General features: G+C 35.8%; 1 protein-coding gene across 6 annotated transcripts in view; it reads left to right on the forward strand.

The window, feature by feature from the left end:
- Positions 1–21,084, forward strand: part of KCNMA1 (potassium calcium-activated channel subfamily M alpha 1) — a 412,932-nt gene that overhangs the window by 116,380 nt on the left and 275,468 nt on the right. For all 6 annotated transcript variants that reach the window (XM_083866064.1, XM_083866060.1, XM_083866061.1 and 3 more), the window contains exon 2: positions 1,532–1,696. In XM_083866064.1, coding sequence (XP_083722190.1) covers positions 1,532–1,696 — 165 coding nt within the window. The remainder of the gene's footprint in view (positions 1–1,531; positions 1,697–21,084) is intronic.

Here is a 21,084-nt window from a genome sequence, read left to right on the forward strand (position 1 = left end):
GTAATTTTAAACTTCTGTTGCGTTACTTGCTTGGGAAGTGTACTGAATTACTGTTGGAACTCTGAATAATTTGTTATCATCAATATAGTAACATCACACTGTGCTGTAATCACTAGTAAGAATATGGAGCCTTCTTTCTGGGTGGGACACTAACAGAAAAAAGAATCTGATCAGTCAATTAAGTTGCAATGTTGAGCCTCTCTAAAAACAACTGTTGGTCTCCATATTACGTTTTTAGCATTGTTCTGCTGTTCTTTGCAGACAGAAACAATGAAATTGCTTTATTAGTTCAGTGCTACTTTCAGGAAGTGCCTGTACCCTTATGCCCAGATGTGTCCTCAAGGTCATCTCACAGCTATGGGTTTTGACCACCACAGGATTGTATTTCTACTGTAGTAATAATCACATAACCAGCATCAAGCATTTGCTTGTGAAAAGATATCCCAAAGGGGATTAATGGCAATTGATTTCCTGCTTAGTGGTCTACAGACAACTAATCTATAAACAAGATCTTTCAAGCTGTTGGTCTGTGCAGAGTGCTTGGAACACTAATGCAGATGTAGTGCTCAGGACTTGCTTCAGCACTGAATTTTGCTGCCTTTCCTATTTTTTGTTTAGCATAACTTGTCAGGTATTCAGGAAGTCATTAGTATCATACTGTCGCCAAAGGCATGCTCATGGCACATACTTTGCATGGGATATGATTTAAACAGTGTACAATCCACAGTGGCTTTTCCTGTTGTTTCCCTGGATGTTTGTGCAGCACCCATGACTGTAGCACATCTCAGGCAGTTACAGAGCACGACATCCTTGCTGCAGCATCCGTGAGAGACTGATCTGAATTCCAGTGCCTGTGACTCATCAGTGAGCTTGATGCAGCTGAGGCTCCTCTAATTTCTAGCTCTTCATTCTGTGAGAGCCACTTACTGACAGAATAATTCCTGTGATATATTAAACACTTTCATTGAAACACAGGTTCACTGATAGCGTGGCAGCTCCCTGCAGATTCTTTATGATGGATTTTGTTCCCCTCACACATGATAATTGCTGTCTTGTTACATCATGCTTCTCAGTGAAGGTTTATTCAGATAATTAATTCTAGTGATAGGAAATTAAAATGGTACATAATTTATGTTCACACCTAGTATGCATTATTTTGAACTGATACATCAAAAGGTCTTTCAGTGTATGTCTGACAGATTAATTTATATGTAACTATATTTGCATACAGAGCTGTTGTCAATTATGTTGCTTGTAATGAAGGAACATATAGTATATTTGGTGTTAAGTATATGTTTTGAAGATGTAATGTCAAGGAGAATATTATTATCTAGTTAGTCTGGTACCTTACAGAACAGTTCTATTTCTCTTATTTCTAGGGAGATTTGGCAAAGTAGGTTCTTAATTTCACCTAGCAGGGATCCAGGAAGACAGATTTTTTGGTTTTTATAGCAGTTCTTGGCCCTACATATATACTGGCTTTCACAGTCAAATTGCTAAACATTAACTAACCCAAATACTTACTTTGCAGGAGGCCCAGAAGATCAATGGTGGTGGAGATACACAGGCAGATGGAGCCTGCAAACCAACAGATGAAAAAGAGGAGAATGTGGCAGCAGAAGTGGGATGGATGACGTCTGTGAAGGATTGGGCAGGAGTCATGATATCTGCCCAGACATTAACTGGCAGAGTACTTGTAAGTTTTCTGTGTTTTTATTTTAATGAATGTTTTTTTTAAGAAGCACTGTGTCCCAGCATTAGCGGAGGATTTTTGAGTGGTTTGTTGCATCAGCACTGAGTCAATCCCAATTTTCTCTGTAAAATAGGAGACTAATTCCCACTGCAAGAGAGAGGCAGAGACAGCAAGTAAGAAACTGACTGCCAGTCCACTCCCAAGCCTGTTTCACTACTCTGGCCCCATGATTTTGAACTACAAACAGCGAATTTATGAATTTCGTATTAGGTGTTAAAACTATAGACCTGTTTTATCTGAAAGTAAAATTGTGCTTGGAAGAACAGAAGCAAACTTGGAAAATAAGCCCAGTGTTACAAGTGTAGAGAGCAGTCAGAACTGTAAAGCAAAGACAAGACTGAATTGGCTATGCAATGAGATTTGTGGTATATTCAGCAGACTAATAGTGATTTTATATTCTCTTCATATTTTTCTTTACTGGCATGGAAATCCTTCAAACCTATGAGCAAGTTATGTATCAAATGGAGACAGGTGATGATAATACGTGGTTTAAAGGAAAAGCCCTTTAGTTATTCATTTTATTTAAACATAATTGCTCTAGAGCATTGTCAAATATTCAGATGCAAGGGTTTTCTGTGGAGCTCACCACAGTAAAAAGCGTCTCCTATGTAATTCTGATTAGTTTACATTTTAGAATGCACATACTTAAAAACTAGAAGTGATTTAAATTCCATTTAAAACTTCAAAGAATCCCAGTGAAACTTTGCAAATAGTTTGGATAAATAAAAAAAGGATTTGTGTCTTTGATTGTTTATTTTGATTAGGAGAAATTTTAGGGTGAGTCAGTTTTGGGCTATAGAGCAATTACTTGGATGGGGAGGGAATGGAGGAAAAGAAAAGAGATTGCATTTCATAATCAAGCCTTCTGCAACAAAAAGTTGAGGTGACTTAATTGCCACTGTGTTGTTTGGTTCTGGAAGAAGAGTATTTTGATAATTTTTCCTGAAAATACTATTCCTCACTTTTTTTTTAATGTTAGTTGCTGACTTTTATCAATAGCTGGAAAGCGTTTTCCCTTGCTGCTTTTAGCACTACATGTCTTGTAAGTGCAGCTGCCATATTGATAGTCTTTTACTGATTGTCTTCTAAAAAATAGAATTTTGCATGTTTCCTGGCATCTTCAGCATTGAAAATGAAAAACCTTCAAGTCATGTTTCTAGTTCCAGTATAAGTATCAAGGCTAGAATCCCCAAGCCCAGAGTCCTCTGCTATATGTGAACAGATACAAACCAATTGGGATCAAAACCTAATATACATAATATAAAATGCATTTTACTTCAATATAGTGGGAGACCTTACTCAGCACTTGTTTGATGACTTCATTTACTTCTTTGGGGTATTTTTTAGAGTTTACCATTGCATTTCATAAGGGACCAGCTGGCCAATGTCATTGGGTTAGGTTATTTCTGTGAGTGTATTTATAGTCTTGTCAAGGTATAACAGCACATACTGTGCACATCTGGCTTTATCAATATGCCTAACCATCTGAGAAATAAGTAGCAATGCATGGGACCTCTTAGTTAATTTTGGTCAGTTTAGAAAAGAAGTTGCATGTATTTTAGTATAGCACCTGTCAAATTCAGTATTTGATTTGACAGGATATAATTTGTGGAGGATCATTTCCAGAATGGAACATTTGGCTGTTAATTTAAATTTTACTTTCTGAGAATATTTGCTAAGGGTTAACTGTTTCATTGAAAATTGATGCTAGAGGTTAATATTCTCATTATTTTTAGATATCGGATGTAGCAAAATCAAATCAATATTTATGTTGAAGTGTATTGTTTGAAAATGTTAGGAATTAATCATGGATTGCTACTAGTTTAATACAGCCTGTTCTTGCAAGCTACTATATTTCTGAATTAAAGAATTTTTTTCCCCTGAAGAAGAAAGAATTGGCAATTTCTCTGAAATCAAAATTGTATGAGATATCTGCTGCTAAAAAAATTATAGTAGACTTTTACACTATGAGGGTTTGAATTAAAGTTAATCTTATACATCCAATGTTTATTAAAAAAGTTTAAAAAGATGGAAACGAAGATGGACTTGGGGGGAAAGAGTTACAATTGAACTTCAGTGTGATCACCTGAGGGCTGCAGTGGAACTGCTGTCTGGGTTTATTTGGGAAGTGAAGGAGACAGGTTAGCACAGTGTGGGACACACATCAGTGTAAAGTAGAAGCTGATTTGTGTTTTCCTACTCGTGGGAAAAGCTTCCATCATTATTCTTACCTGGACAGGCATTTTCTTCACAGTGAATCTTAGTGGAATGTCAGGTGCTTTTTGGAACTCTTCTCTTGTGGGTTCTGTCACCATATCTTTGATACGCCTGATCTAAGCTTTTATTTCTTCCCTAGTAACCTTACAAAACAGCTTTCTAATTTATTGTATTAGTTTGTCCAGGTGCTTTGTGGATATTAAAGCAAATATTTAAATAGTAGGTGCTCCCATAATTACCTCTTTAATTTTTAAACTTTATGGCTACTCAGCAGTGAAGAAGATGAAGGCCAACAGTATGGAAAATACAAGACAAACATACATGTGTAAAGGTTATAGCTTTATAGTGTAGTACAAGATTGGACATTTACATTGGCATTGGACCATTTGTACAATTCTCTAATGAGATAAAATATTTCTATTTATACAACAGAGGCAGACTTGAAGGCCTGAGGCAACATTGTAGCCATAGAACTATCTGAAAAATTTTAAGTCAGAAGATACTTTTTTTCCAATATAATTTAGAAAATCACGTGTTGTAGTGCATCTGCTGGAAAGTAAGGGATGTTACTTGTTTTTCATGGTCTGGGTCATTGGAGACAATTAATTAAACTGTTTAATCCGTTCAGAGACAAACACTGAAGTCTTAGATATAGATGATTCCCCTCCACTCTAGTTTTCTTAAAAATTTTTAATTCATTGGTGGTTGAGTGAAGGAAGGGTTCTGTACCAGAAATGAATGTTGAAAAAATCCAACCATATTTGTCATCTCCTCTCCCTCCCATTCCATTCATTAGAAGGAAAATTACATTTAAAGACTAAACAAAAAGGAGAAATAAAAATCTTGTTGTTGGGAGCATCATGAGAAACGAGAATGTGAAGTCTTAAATAGTTAAACTGTTGAATTTAACTTGCTTTCATTGTGACAGCTGAGTTTTCTAGCCTGTAATTCTTGTCTGTAAGAGATGCAAAAGTGGCATGTGCATGGTTTGTACTAATACTGAATTGTTTCAATAGTTTATGTGAATATAGTAAAGATAAAGTACTGAAATAGAAATAGACATCCTTACTGCTTTAGCAGCTAAATTCCTGACATTTCATAAGTGGTTTAGGCACAAAGAAATATTCACATTACCCAGTTTCATCTGAAGGACAGGCCTTGGAGGTAGAGATTTGTATAAGTAGATGCAGAATGTCCTTCAGTTACAAACTTTATTTTTTCAAGTAGTGCAGCTGGCTAAGCATAGTGCCTACACTTGTGTGGCCAGAATATCCTTTTCTCCTCATACTTTAGCTTGGAGAAGCACAACTGGAACATAATGTTAATGATGCCACTGTGTTTGAAAATGTGAGTTTTGCTCTTAAACAATGTAAATGGGAATTTGACATATGATGGAAAAATGTGTCCGCGTTAAATTGCATAAGCACATGATTAAAGAACACACTAATTGGACCCACGCAGTTCTGTCTGCCTTTGATGTTGAGTGGTATAAATATAAATAACAGTAAAAGGTAACAGTTAACTTGAAATCTGTTCAGGGAAATACTGATTTACTTTGAAGTGTTGTAAGATGCTGTAGATGATGGAAGTGTCAGATTTCTGAGGTGGGTTTCTCAAAGAAGAACCAGACATATCCATAATTAATCTCAAGATGCGGGGAATTAAACACGTTTATGAACTGATTTTTGCTTCCTGAAATTATATCATTTGACTAAGAAGAAAAAGATTTCCTTAATTAGATGGAGTGTTTGATGTACAGAAAAAAGTCAATATGGATGGTGTTGAATTTGACATGGTTCAATCTATGGAAAGCTGTAGATCCTTGACTGGAATTCTGAAGAACTATTAAAAAATAGTAGAGGGCCTCGCTACTTGTTTGGGGAAAACCAATGGATCTTTAATTATACAAGTATTTATAGTAAATTTTCCTGGGAAATATATGTAGGTATTTTATATGCTTTTTGATTTTGTTTGCTTGTATGTTTGGGTTTTTTTTTTCAGTATTTTTCACAACTAGATTTGTTCTTGCTGCTTTTTATTTACTTTTTTTTTTCTGAGAGGACTGAAATTCTTTTAATATTGAAGGAAAAAATCCCCACAACCTCCTTTGAAAAGTAACAGTTGTCTAGCTGCCATAATGAAATTTAACAGTACAATTTAAATTGTGGGGTTTCTCGCTGTTTCTTAAGACAGAGTGACTATTGTCTCATTACTTTAATGGGAATAGGAGCTCAAAGAGTAATTTGGTATTTGGCAGATAAGAGATTGGAGAAGCAGGTGCAGTTGGTATACATAGACATTTTTTGACAGTGTTCTTGACAGTATCAGCTATTTCACTAGATTTTCAAAGCAGGAAGAGAAACCTCGAGCAAACATGAGTATGCAGCATCTCAGAATTTAAATATGAACTTTAAAACTTTTCTCAAGGATAAGAAAAGCTCTCATAAATCCCTTTTTTTCTTTTTCTTTCAATTTGGACCTTCTCATCCTGGAAATATCCTGTAACCAATCTTCTTGTGAAATTAGCATACTTTTTTTTCCTGAGCATATATAGTTCTTAGGATGCAGTTAATATGAATAGGACTTAATTTAGAATAAAATAAATTAATTGACTAGAGAATAGCAATTGAATGCATGCTCCAGTGATTTAGTCTTTCATACTCATAGTATTACAAGCCTTTTACAAGTCCAAATATGACAGTTTTTCAGCAGTGAAGCACATGCATTTCTTGATTAAAAAATTTGTTTTGCAGTCTATTGGCTCTGACATGACAATTTTTTTTAGATAGTTTAACAAAGTTTGGTGGGACTTACAGAATCTCCTAGTCAGGCAAAAATTAGTGCCGTATCTTCCCTTTAACTGTGGTCTAGATTTCTGAACTTAGAGAAGAAAGGGAAAGTCTTTCTCAGCTTCTAGATGTGACTCTGCATAGGCAGGAAGCACAAGGTGTTCCATGCCCTGATTGGAATGGTGTGGTTTTGTTTGTGGCCCACGCCCTCTTTATTTCCCCCCCCCCCCCCTTTTTTTTTTTTTTTTTTTTTTTTTTTTTTTTTTTTTTTTTTTTTTTTAATTATTTTTTTGGGTTTTTGTTTTGTTTGTTGCTGCCTTTTTAAAAAGTTATTTTAGTTCTCGGAGATGGAAAGAATTACTTATGAATTTTAGACTGTATACTATTAAAGTTCCCTTTTTCTCATTGAGGTCAACAAGTAAGAGAAATGATACAAGGATGAGAGGAGCAGAGACTTCCTGAGTTGTGGCATCTGTAGAAAGACAGTGCCCAAACTGCTGAGAATGTCCCTTGCAGTGTGTCAGTGTAACTGCACAGATCTGAACATTGCAGATGTTCAGAGATTATTATAAACTGCTTGTCAGTGTTTGTTACTTACCTACCTACTGTTCACAGGGAATGATTTAGATTGTGCTCATCTCTGTTGAGAAATGAACTTTGTCTCTTTAGTTATTTTTAATCTTTCATAGGCCTTGGTGGCACATAAATGAATCCAAGAGATGAGTTCTAGATTGCCTTAAACTGTGACAATGATGTGGGCTATTTCCAGGGTTTCCATAGGAATAGGAACAATGTTCTCCATGTAAGTTCATGAGATAATGATAATGTAATGGAGTAGGAAGTGTTGAGTAAGTCTTGCTCGTTTCTATGGTAACTGCAGCTAGTTTAAGTTCCAGTTATGCATTTTCTGGATATTTATTTATTATTGACAGTAGCAAGGTGGGTTTTTTTGGAGGCTTTTTTTTTGTTGTTGTTGTTCTGGATCAAAGGGTGGGCTTCTGCCCAGGGTCTTGTGAGAAAGTTCTATTGCACACATCTTTAAAACAGCAGTATAGCAGTATTAAGTTGTGCATGTGGGTGCTATGTGTAGATGTAGCATTTCTGATTGTCATTGTACTTTGTATTTTTTGGAAACTGCTGTTATTTCAGTGGATCTTGTACTTAAAGAAATAATATAGTGGTTAAACTAAAATAATAAAAGTAAGAATATGCTAAGTTCTCCATATGTGGTGATATCTTGCATCAAGAAGGCAATTTTTAATTAGCTATGACACTGTAATATGGGAATGAAGGTGGCTGATTTAAACTCTTTCACCACCAGCTTGCTTTTAATATTTTTTTCCTTAGTATATTTTGGACAACACTCTCAGGTGCATGGTGACTCTTGGGGTGTCCTGTGCAGGACCAGGAGTTGGACACAATGATCCTGATGCATCCATTCAAATTCAGCATATTCTATGATTAACACATGCTTATCTTAAACTTTATTTTCTGTGAGGTCGTTCATGAGTTATATGACTAATCAAACATAAACAGTATTCTTTCTACTCAGTGTTACCAGTTTTAAATACTGCTATGTGAAGAATGGGTTAGGTTAGTATAATGTACATATACTGGTAAAATCAAATCAAGGAAAGGATAAACAGTACATTTCATAAAGAAATGACTTGAAATATACTCACAACTGGACTTAAAACATTGCATTTGAATTCTTATCTCAGAAAGTGGAAAAATAGAAAGTTAGTGTGTATATCACACGGGCAAGTTATCTTAATTAAAATTCCTAATTTTTATAGGCTTCCTTTTTGTAAGCCAGATCTCACTGTAGCCTGGTCTGTGTTATTTCCAGTCAGGTCATAGATACTGCTATGTGAGTTACCCACTGTAAAATTATCTTCAGACTCTGGGCTGTGCTGCAGTGGCTATTGTGACTTCTAGATAGCTGTCCATGCTTGCAGAAATCATTCTAACAATATTTAAAAGCATGAAGCTTTTCCTACAGTGGGAATAAATATCTCCTGCTAACGTTTTTTTCCAAATACCACTTCCTTTCTTGTCTAAATTAAGGTATCTGTGGCATTCTGTCATTAAAATGAAGAAAACGCCTTTTAAAATAACCTGTTAAGTTTTGAATAGTATGATTATTTTGAGAAAGTCAAGAACATAGTTTGCTATTCAGATGGCAAAACTGGTTTAGGTAAGCTTCTGTTATAAAGTCTTCATTGTTCAAAAATCATTGTAAGACTTTATCACTGTTAATAACCTGCATGTATTGCTGTATATGCATGTCAAACATAAGTAAGGGAAAGTTTCTTACATAAATCTAGGATGAAATTGTGTAAATACAGAAATGCTGTGTTGATCCTCATGATAAGAGTGTGGTACAGGGGAAATTTACCTTCAGCCTATGGGCCACTGACAATAGCCAGGTATTGACCAAAAAATAGGAACATTTTGCATATTTACAAAGCTCACTGGAGGAGACAGATGGCTTCCCCTAAGGCATTTGTGCTGTTCCCATGTGAAGGCCTACTCTAATGATGCAATTGATAATATTGGGGGGTTTATGTGTTTTTTTTTTTTTCATTCAGTTTAGGGTATTGGAAAAAGTTGTGCTTGTAATCAAAGTACTGATGTGATAATGAATATTTTTGAAGAAAATCCTGCGGATATTTTTGTACAGCTCTTACCATCAATGATTTGTTCTGAGGCATAGGGTAGATGGAATAAACTACTAAACTTGTGGTAAAAAGAAAAATCTTCATTTTGATGTTTTCACACAAAATATTATCTATCAAAATCAGCTTCTTTTTCCTTCTTAGATGTTTTTGTTTTTCTTTTAAAAACTGTTTTTAGGTATTTACCTGCATATTCACAGGTTTCTTGAGAAATGCTCTCAATGTATCCTTCTTGGTGTCAGTAGTTTTTTGTGGCTCCTTAAATTTGTGTTCTTTTGGCACAGGAGATTCCTCTCTGGTTTAATTAATGCTTTGTTTCAGCTTTAAATGCTGCAGCAGAGACAACTTCAAAGCCTACTACTAAAGCTGCAGAAAGTCCCACTTTTCCTGTGAAGTCTGATGTCTGTGTTGGTAGGGTTTGGAAGGCTTGGCTCAATCTGAAATAGTAGTAAGATTATATTTGTCCTTCTGAAAAGCAAGCAGGTTATCTAATGGTAGAAACTAGGATGGAGAAGTTGTCAATCAGAAGTGAAAAATCAGGGAATATTAACTGCCTGTTCCATGTGTTTCACCTAGAAGCTCTAGGAACCTTCCATAAATCCACAGCAAAATGCCATGAGTTTAAGGGAGAAACTTCCTTGTCTGCTTGAATGATCCTGCTCCTCCTTCCTAGTTAGAATCTTCATCCTGCAGACGCTTTCCTTTATCTTGGGATAAAGCTAGGAGAAAGGTTTTGAGTAGGGAAGATGGGCAAAAAAGGGAAAGAGACAGAATTTTTCAGGAGTTTGAAACAGTCCTGATGGCTCTTTCAGTCTCATGAAGATTGCTTCTATTCATCAGAGTTGTCTATGATTGGGTGAAAAAACAATTTCTGCAGTGTAATGCCATGCCTTTGTATATGAGCTATGGATTTTTTAAGGGGGGTCACAAAACTGACTTAATTGAGGCTGGGTAAATACAGAATGGGAAAAAAAATATAATCTGATTCTTCTTCTATTTCTGGTTCAAACTTAAAAAATTATTTCAAACACAGTGTACTTGTTACTGCTTAGAATGGGGATACCACTTGGGAACTAAAAGTGAAATGTGGAACCCAATCCTGCCTTGTGTAGAGTGTGTGCAAACGAAGCCATCCACTTCTGTCAGATGCCCACAGTCCCTTCATTGAAAAACATGCAACTCCTACAGACTGTTAAAAAAAATCAGTTTGTGCCTGTCAGGGGTAAAATCTTGCAAAAATTGCTTCAGTAGAGATGAGTGGATTTTAGTGAGCTATCTGATTGTTGTGATATACTAAATGTGATACAGTCATGAGCCTGCTGCAGAATACTAAACTCTTGGTTCTTGTCAGCCATTATATTTAATCCTATAACATGTATTCTGAAGGTGCTGAATGTCCCTTGAGAAAGTATAGCTATGGATCTTGGTAACAAGTATGAGTATAATTGTCAGCAGTTTAGTGACAATGCAAAATGTTTGTAATATCCCTGTCAGCTCTTTAATTTTATATCTTTTCCTTATTTTTTAGTCTGTTCATTATGATAAGGGAGTGTTGTGGTTTGAAAGCAAAATGAATGAGGGGCTCCAAGTCAGAAATACAATTTAATAGGAAGAAAGGAAAAAAAAAAGTAAAATAAAATAAAAGCAATAACACAAATGACCACTGACAGAGTCAGAACACAACCTGAGCAGGGTGGTGGGAGCAGTCCAGGTGAGGTGCTCTTCCTGAAGCAGTGATCCCACAGAAAGGTCTGGGAGCTCTGCTCCTCTGGGAATCCAGTGGGTCAGGGCTGCTTGTCCTGTCCCAAATCCCAGATTCTCTCCAGGTGGGAATGCTTGGCTCCTCCCCCTGGGCATTGGGAGCATCTCCCAATGGGATGAGGAGTCGTGCAGTGGCTCCTTGATGGCCCATTAAACAGAGAGAGCTCCTGGAGGGAGTTCCCTGTGAGTCCTGGGCAAGGCATTGATGGGCCATGAGCAGAAGAGCCCAAAGGAGGGGGGGCCTGGGAAGACACTGATAGGTTTACAGTTGCTGTTTGGTATTTGTAAGTACAATAAAAAATTTAAGTGTCTCCAGGCTGGCAAAGGTTGTCAAGCCACTGGCTTAAAGCTTTTGGAGGAGTTAGTTGGGCAGAAAACTCTTCTCTCTTTGAAGTATCACCTTGAGGATTTGTGATAGATCATGTGATCCATAACATAAACTTCCTAATTTCCTAAGCATTTTTTTGTCACTCTTCAAAAATATTGGAGCAGTTGAATTCAGTAGCTGCAGCATGTCACTGCTGGAGTTTGACATGTTTTCTGTTCTCAGATATAACAGTAACGTGCATGGCTTTGAACATGCAACTGAACTCTGTATTCCTCCTTTGTTTCTGTGCTGGGTAATTAATCTGGGATTCAGATTAATTACCCATGCTTGTCAAAAGCATTGAAATCAGCTTTTTAAAAGTGGTGAAATCAGGAATTTAATTGTTTAGTTTGGTTTTTTTTTTTTCCTCTGCCACCCAATACACATTTTCTGGTCCAAAATACATTTCTGTCTTATATAGTTAAATCAATCTAGTATTATGAAGTACATGTGTCCTCTTTATATAAAATTTTATATGCCTATACATGAATGATTTTTACTTCCATATTATGCATTTTAAGATTGTATACTCATGTATCAATTTTTTTTTTTTTTTACTATACAGGTTCTTTTCCTTAGTGTGTTTGTTCTGCACTTCTGCTTTTTTTAAAATCTCTTTTGGGTCTGATAGGTGCAGGCAGATGAACAATCTGAATTTTTCCTTGCCAGTCCATTAGATTTACTATGTATTCTCTCTTGAAAAAAGCCTTAGGCATCAACACTAGTTGCTCGTGGTCTCTTTATAGCTGGTGGCTCTTGTTATGAAAGACCAATTTTTTTAATGATGCAGTTCCATTGCATATCCAAACCCACTGTTTTATTTCTGCAAATGAAAAGCTTGCCTGTGTGAGATGTTTTATTTCACTTAGAGAATGCATCTTGTAGAGTAAAAAAAAAAGTTATATCTGGTTTTATAAAATTGAAATTATATAAATAGTTGAGTTATCATGGGTTAATTCAATAATATGGAATTGCAGGAATACGCATAAGATGAAGCTTGAAAACTTTTAAGTTTGCCACAAAGTAAGCATTGGATTGAGAGTGACTCAAGCTTTGTCTTACCTCCTGTAAATAAGAATTGACATCTGATGCTTGTACTTGTAATGAAATCTCTACTTGTCTTATTGATTATTCAAGCAATAGGAATATATGAAAAAAATGTTTCAAAGATTCTGCTTCAGATTAAGGATTATTAGTCCAAAATGCAGTATAGTCTCTCATGCTTTACCCTTAAATTGAAACAAACAATAAAAAGTGTATTTTGAGAAACTGTGCCTTGCTCTCCAGGAAACAGTGCACCTTCTCACACTTCCAGGGAGATGTGCACAGCCTGTTATTTCCTATATTTTCTGTAGTTTTATTCTTATGATGCAAAGTCCTTTGATTTCTCTAACAGAATATAGCATTATATCCGAGAATTCTGCTTTAGATATTAAAGGAATACAGTAAGTGCCTCTTGAACCTGCTTTCTGGTCTTTTATGCTAGATTGGTTTTGGCATGAGAGATGTGAGAAGGTGGCCTAATGTTATAAAAATGAATAACTGGCTATAAAGAATTTAGCTTCACCTGGGCAACATTTATTATATATGAATGCATATAGATACTACTTCTATCTCTTGTGCTAGTTGCAAATATTATCAAATATTTATTTGTTCTGTGTTTGTATGGTTTTTATTTTTTAGACTAGAGAAAAGGTAAACCAGTTGAATTTGAAATTCTCCATGTAGAAAAAGTTGACAGGAGTATGTCTCTGTCATAAGCAGCTACACTTTCAAGAGCTGTAAAAACAGAATACATGACTTTATTTGCTAGCAATGCCAGAAATGTCTAAAAAGCATAAATTAGCTGACAGAAGTGTCGACAAGTGTGTTATTTGAGTTACCTTCCCCTGCCGGCTGGTTTGCTTCAGAAATACGTAGTGTGATGCTTCGTGAAGCTGCTAAAAAAGAGTTCAGAGGAAAATCTAAGGAACTGTAAGACTCAAAGCATATTGAAATACAAGGTTAAATTAATTTCCAGCTTCTGGGTCAAGTTTTGGTCTTGTACTTAACTGTGTAATTTTATTGAAGTTAGCTCAGTCAATCCATATTTACACTGGTTTAGTTGAGGACAGATGTAGATGGCTACATTTGAGGATTAAAATAACGTATTTGGAAGAGCATGTTCCTGTCAGAGAGCCAAATGAAACTTTATCAGAACTGCAGACACCTGTCTTCCTACAAGAAATTTAAAGAGAATACATGTGCAGGCCTATTGGTAATGTAAAGCTAATTATGGATTTTTTTTTTTCTTAAAGGAAGATGAATAGGCTTTAGAATTAAATCACAGCAGAAAAACTCTCCTGCCACAATCCTCTAGGGAATTTCTAGGCTCAAGGTTGAATGCTGTTGAATAGAAATTAAATTCTGTCCAAACTCCCTCTGTCAAGCCTTTCCCTTGGCAGGACCAAATATGAACATCAAATTAATATTTAATGGTAGTGACAGTTAAGGTTTGAGGAAAATTTGGCTGGAACAGGTTCTTATGAATTTGGGAACATTCTGGTTTTTATATGGTTCTCTATAGCACTTGCAGTTTTCTGGACATCTTTTTAGTGTTGGGATACTGTGCTCTTACTTGCAGTCTGAGTCTGTGAGCTCCAAGATGGAAAACTGATGCTGGAAATTTTAGTAAAACTTTTAAACTTGTCAGTGAGGTCTTTTTTCATGTGTTTGACTAGGGAGTTACCTTTTCATTTCCAAGCCTGAATTGTATCCCCCAAAGGAAGCCTTGCAATTTTTTTCCTTGGTAAAATTATATGAAATTAGTGAATCCTTTTTTTTTCTTCCCATTTTTGTAGGAAGGGAATGTTAACCAGTAAGTTTCAGGAAAATATGATTTCTGATGCAGTTATCTAATAGTGCACTTCCTGCTGAACTGAAAGTCTGTTAAGCTTATACTTCCCTGCTTACACAGAAATTCATCTGTGTGATGGTTATTCCCAAGGACAAAGGTATCTATTAGTACATATTGTACTTCAGTAAGTAAATTCCTTAAAGACAGCGAAGGAAACACAAGCTCCTGATTGTGTGTACCTTCCGCTGAGTCCAGTGGGAGCAGGGATTAGCTATAATATTAATTTACTTAAACTTTATACATAGGTTTTAAAGTATAAGGATTAGATTTGGTTAGTGGTTTTGTTAGCCTTTTGAAACAGTATTTGCTCATTTGCACTGCAGTGAGGCAAAGACACCTGCTTTAAATGTGGAATTGGATAACTTGATTTCTTTTTTGACTTTTTTTGTCTTAAGGACATTTCTCTTTCCTTTAATGGGGCATAGATAAATCAATGTTTGATAATAAATAAAGGTGAATTTTATTCTTGCAATTTAAATGATAAAAAAATTACTAGATTTGTTGATAGATTCAATGTTCTGTGACAACTGTTAAAACCCACAAGTTTTGTATGAAACCATGCCTACTTTCCTAGTACTACATGACATTACCTATTGGTCTATTGAAAAGCTTTTTCCATAAAATATTTAAATGCAGCCATGTAGAGGCCTTCATGGTGCTGTCTAATAAAGCAAGGTCAAGGGAAGTTATAATGCAAAGCTCAACACTTGGGTTTCTTTTTTTTTCCTTTCCTCAAAATATTTTATTTTTGTAGTTAGAGAAAACCATGTTTTTTAATGTGACCATTGCAGCAATGATGTCTCATAATATTTTGCCGAATAGAGACCACAGTTAGAAGTAAAAAGACTTTATTGCACGGGAGGCACATTTCAGCTTAGTTTATGGTAGTTGGCAAAGGAAAATTATAGGGTTTTTCTTGTCCTACTGTGCTAGAGCTCCCCATATTTAGCCAGGTTAAGCCAATCTTGTGGAAAAGGTAATACATTTTATAAGGAGAGCATTATACTAGTGTCAACATTTCCTTTAAAATCAATAGATCTGGAAATGTTTTAATTAACATCGTAAATTGCAAAGCATTTCTTTTGAGAAGTACTTTGAAATAGTTACATGAAAAGACTATCAATCCAATGTTAATATTATGAAATATCTTGACAACATAATGATTTCAATTAAGTCTGGGTGGAAATTTAACTTGTACTCATGTAAAATGCTAGACAAGAGAAGTTGCTTAACATAAATTCTGGCAGGCATGTGGTAATGCTCACCTGAGTTACCGGGTTATAGGACATAACCTGGAAACTGCTTTTAGATTGAGCCAGCAACCTTTGCCTTTCCCAGTAACATTTTGTGTAGTTATATGCTACCATCTATGGAACACAGCAGTCCATTCTGTTTTCTTCAGTTGGATGATGAGCACAGGCCATTGAACCTCCTTTTGGGAATCACTGACTTTATCCTTTATTTGAATTAATTTTTTTTTTTTAAATATTTTCTTGTTTGAATTCTTCCATCCCCTGGTACAGAATTTGAGACTATGATGGGTAAAATGTCTGACACACTTACAGGTGCCCTGCAGTTATTTTGACAAAAGTTTTCATTCCAGGAAAGTCTGTTTATAAGAGCAAATGAGTTGTCTAGTACCATTTTTTTTTAATCCATAAGATATTTTGATGTATGACTCATTCATTAGATAAGAATGTTTCATTGCTTAGTGTTTGAACTTTTCACATGGAAAAAATGATCCATTTCTCTTGCTTCTTTCAGTTTTCACACAAACTCTCAGGTTGGGTTTTCATTTGAACGAGTGTAGCAGGTTCAACACTAGCAATAAAATCCTTTTTCTTTTTTGTCAAAGACAGCGATAGTGTCAGAATCATCATGATATAGAGGCTGAAATTTCATATAAGAGGCAGAAATATCTACCCCCTGAAAAAAAAAAAAAAAAGGCCCAAGAATAAAGAATGAATTCAATGAATTCAGTTCTTCCCCCATAAATCTTCCTTCTCATTTGTGCTTGGAATGTAAAGGCTGTGCTTATTATTTATGTTTTTGTATGTATTTATTCATTCTATGACTACTCATTTGTCACTTCAGTCTTACCTAAAAAAAAAAAAAAACATTGAATGGGTTTGCTTTTCTAATGTAACAGAAAGCTAATTAGTATCTCTTACTGTTTTACTAAGGCCCTATGGGCAAAAAAAGGTCAATAAAAGAAACCTTTTTTGCATTTAGGAAATGCAAAAAAAACTGTAACATTTTCATGTCTCGTAAATCAGAGCTAGGCTTTGCTAAGCACTGCAAAGACACGAGAACATGAGCAAATGCTTTTCTAGAGAGCTTTCAGTTTGATTAAGATGGAAAGAGGATATGAGAGCCAAACTCAAATTCTGTAATGAAAGTTTACCCAGGAAGTCAATAGCCAAAATCAGAAGTGAATATTGATTCAATTCTGCCTGATCATTGAAGAGTTTATTTCATTCTTTTTATGATCTTACACTGCACCAGTTTCAGAAACTCATGGCTGCAGTTCTTTAATTTGTAAGACTATTTAGCCAAGTTATCCTGTTTGGAAGAATTCTTTTGTGATTCTGGCAGTTTGTCTTGTAGTAATAAGGAAAAAGGATTTATGAGTTCCTTTTATTTTGGATAAGACCTAGCACTGAAAAATAATATCACTTTGCAGCCTTTCAAGGAGAAGGGTAGCTTAGGCATATTTAGTACTGGCTAACTTTTCATCTCAGGTGGTTTCTTTATGATTGTCTTTGCATGAAAGTTGACTTGGATGAGAGGAAATCCCCTGGGATCTGTTGCATAGACAGGTTACTATAGAGGGTTTTCCCCCTGGCCCTTTCAGATGAGGTAACCTGCCTTCAAATAGTATTACCTTTAAATAGCATGCCTGGCCAGTTCTGTCAGCCTGTATTAGGAAATTCTTGTTTTACCTCTGTTTGGAAAAGAAGAGTAATATTATTACATAACAGTTGAAGTTGTTTCTGTTACGTGAGTGTAGGGGAAAAAAACCAATAAGGTTAGCAAACGATATTATTAATCTTGCTGTGCTTAATTTCTTAGGCTTGAAATATATAAAGTACATGTATACTAAAATGTTGTAAAAAGAAAAGCACACCAAAAAAACAAAATGAAAACAAAAAGCAGCCCCAAAGCCTTGAACACCAAACCAAAAAATTTGGAATATGAGCCAGTACAGAAATCAATATGAATATAGACTCCTTAACTTTCTCCATTATCCTGCTGAACACTTCAGGAAAAAAAGTTAAAATGAACTTTGTGCTGCTTGTAAATAATGTAACAGTTAAATAAGAGTTTTAAGCAGTAGTCATGATGACCATGAAGTGTAGAAATTCCTGTCAGATTATCTGTCAGGTTTTCAGACCTACCATTGCACAATTAGTTTTGTGCTGTGTTGTGAAAAGCCATAGGATGGGTAGAGGCTCTGTACAGTGAGTGTGTGATGATGGAAGATGGGGATTCTTATAATACTTGCTTTGCAGTTATCTTGGGTGTGTTCCTCTATTTTTTTGTTATCGTAAAAGTCCCCTTTTTTAAATTCTATATGCTGTTTTTTAACAGATTGTATTTTAATGCTGAATTAAATATAGTGGAAGTGGAAATAGCTGTCACCTTCTGTATTGTATTTTTGTGGAGACTGTGGACTTGACTCTACACTTGTCTAGAATTCCAGAACACAGAACTTCAGTTTCTGGACTGGATATTGAAATCTAGCTTTAATATAAAAGGAATGTTCTTTTGTAGCATTCTTTATCACCTGCAAAATATTTTACTAAATTACAATGCCTCTTTACTAGAAAGGCTTGCTGCAAGGTGTGTTTTGAAGGAGATTGAAAAAGATGTCATTTGACTTCTGCTGACTGCTTAAAAGGAAAACTGAATCAAGGCTCATGTAGGGATGGTTCTTCTCCTGACCTGGTAAAGGAAAAAGAGACTTTGAAACGTAATGCCTACTTTTTCTATTGTTGTTTAGGTGACATACTGGGGTTGAAGATAATGACAGAAATATTATTGGTCTTGTCCATCTGTTAAATCACGTACCAACTTCAGTCAGAGCTTGTAAATGTTCTGTCAAAAAACAAGTTTTAATGAAGAACTCCACATCTGAACAGAGTTACTAAGTAGCTTCTTATATTTTTCAGTATATAAAGTTGCATATATATTTGTTTAGTCGTCTGTGAGTAAGAGTAAAGGTGAAGCACTGGAACAGGCTCCTCAGAAAAGCTGTAGATGTCCCATCCCTGGAGATGTTCATGGCCAGGCTGGATGGGGCTCTGAGCAACCTGGTCTAGTGAAACATGTCCCTGCCTATGACAGGGAAATTAGAACTTAATGATCTTTAAAGGGCCCTTCCAACCCAAGCCATTTCATAGAATATTTGTTGCAACAGAACAAAATACCTGAAAGCTGCAGCTATAACGTAATCATTCTCTTGGAAGAAATTCTTGCCTTCTTGGAAGAAGTTTTATGATAATTAAATTCCTTTGATTGCTTTCTTATTGTTACAGAACAAATCTTTTTACTGATATCATCTTTAAAGAAAGCTATCTAGTTCTGCAGTCTAATGGTTATCATTGTACCAGAGCTCTGGTATTCAGGTGTTTAATTCTTCAGTTGTCCCTTGACAGGGTTTTGTCCTCATTCATGTTTCCAATTTTCTGGCATTTATTGAAAGAGAACTGTGTGAGCATTTTTGCCTTCACAGGTAAAAAATTAAGATGAAGAACTGCTAAGTGATGGTTTTCATCATTAAAAAGGCATTGCAATGTCTCTTTTACTTTTGACACTCTGTGTTCAGATGGTGCACCAGATTAAATATTAATATTGGACATAGTTAAAATAGTACCACATTGTCATGGTTTGAAAGCAAAATGAGTGAGAGGCTCCAAGTCAGAAATACAATGTAATAAGAAAAAAGGTAAAAAGGTAAAAATAAAATAAATACAATAACACAAAAGGACCACTGACAGAGTCAGAACACAACCTGAGCAGGGTGGTGGAAGCAGTCCAGATGAGGGGCTCTTCCTGAAGCAGTGATCCCACAGAAAGGTCTGGGAGCTCTGCTCCTCTGGGAATCCAGTGGGTCAGGGCTGCCTGTCCTGTCCCAAATCCCAGATTCTGTCCAGGTGGGAATGCTTGGCTCCTCCCCCTGGGCGGAGCATCTCCCAATGGGATGAGGAGTCGTGCAGTGGCTCCTTGATGGCCCATTAAACAGAGAGAGCTCCTGGAGGGAGTTCCCTGTGAGTCCTGGGCAAGGCATTGATGGGCCATGAGCAGAAGAGCCCAAAGGAGGGGCCTGGGAAAACACTGCCCCACCTGGTTCCAACAGCTCATGGAGATGGTGGTAGAATAAATACTTTGTGTACATCCTACACTACAACCCAGGACACACATGTAAAACAACACAAAAACCAATTTTCATAATGCAGAGTATGTTCAGGGCACTTAATTCACCCATTTGCCTCTTTGATTTAGACATATGGATAGCAATAATAGCATCACTCTGTGCTGTCATACCTGCCTGTATGCTCTAGACTGATTAGACACTGTCTTATCTAGTCCAGTTCCAGTCACCCAGATGATCAAACATCTGCACTTCTTTAGGGAGATAATTCTGTAATTTAATAGCTTGCAGCAGAGTCTGTAATCCTCAGACTGTGAATTTTATCTACTGGCTAAAGAATTTATGTATTACCTATACCTTGTTGCTAAGCAGATTCAGGAGTTTTACATCTTTTTATCTTTACATTTCTTCTGTCATGTTTAATATTGGCATTGTGATTACATCACAAATGGCATATGTGCAAAAATATCCTAAAAGTCTTAAAGTTTGTGCAACTTTTTGAAATGCAGATCACTTTCAACTTGTTTGAAGTGTCAGCATAACCAGATTTTAAGGGGAGTTTTTCTGTGGTGTTCATTACCCAACTTTAAAGTTTCAATAGCAGATGAAGCATGAATGCAGTCTTTAGAATGGTTTTCATTATGTAATCTTTATGCAGCACACTGTTTATCTCCTGAACTCGGAGACAATTTAGAAAAGATAATATGTGATTTTTAATCAAGTGGAACATTTTAATACATAAGTGCAAAAGAAAAGTTAAGGCTGCTAAAGCAATAATGGAATAGTGGATTTCTGGAACACTAGATTTGTGTATTTTGTTTCAGTTTTCACCATGTTAACGCTGAACTATTGTTCAACAGTAGTTCTGTTCTCATTCTGTGTGGCAGGATGATAATTTGAGCAATTGCAGAAATCTGTGACAGGACAAGTAAAAGGAATTTAAAAACCCAGAACTTGGCAACTTGTCAGTTCTTCAACAGCCTACTAGTATCTCTAAAGGATATCCCGAGTGCTTAGTCTGAAACATTTTGCAAGGAGGAAACCAAGACAAGGAGTTTTTTCCATTTCCGTAGCTAAAAATTGCAATAAAATATATTTCAAACTTATACTTGACTTGCAAATGCTAAATGTCTTTAATAACAAGGAATTTGAAAGAATAAATTTTAGCTATGTAATTTGAATTCCAGTGAAGTAATTAAATACTTTTAGCAATACACTTTTTGTACAGTGCATAATTAGAAAGCCTGTC

This window comes from Zosterops lateralis (genome assembly GCF_965231275.1).
Source record: "Zosterops lateralis genome assembly, chromosome: 8".
In the NCBI taxonomy this organism is placed as follows: Eukaryota; Metazoa; Chordata; class Aves; order Passeriformes; family Zosteropidae; genus Zosterops; species Zosterops lateralis.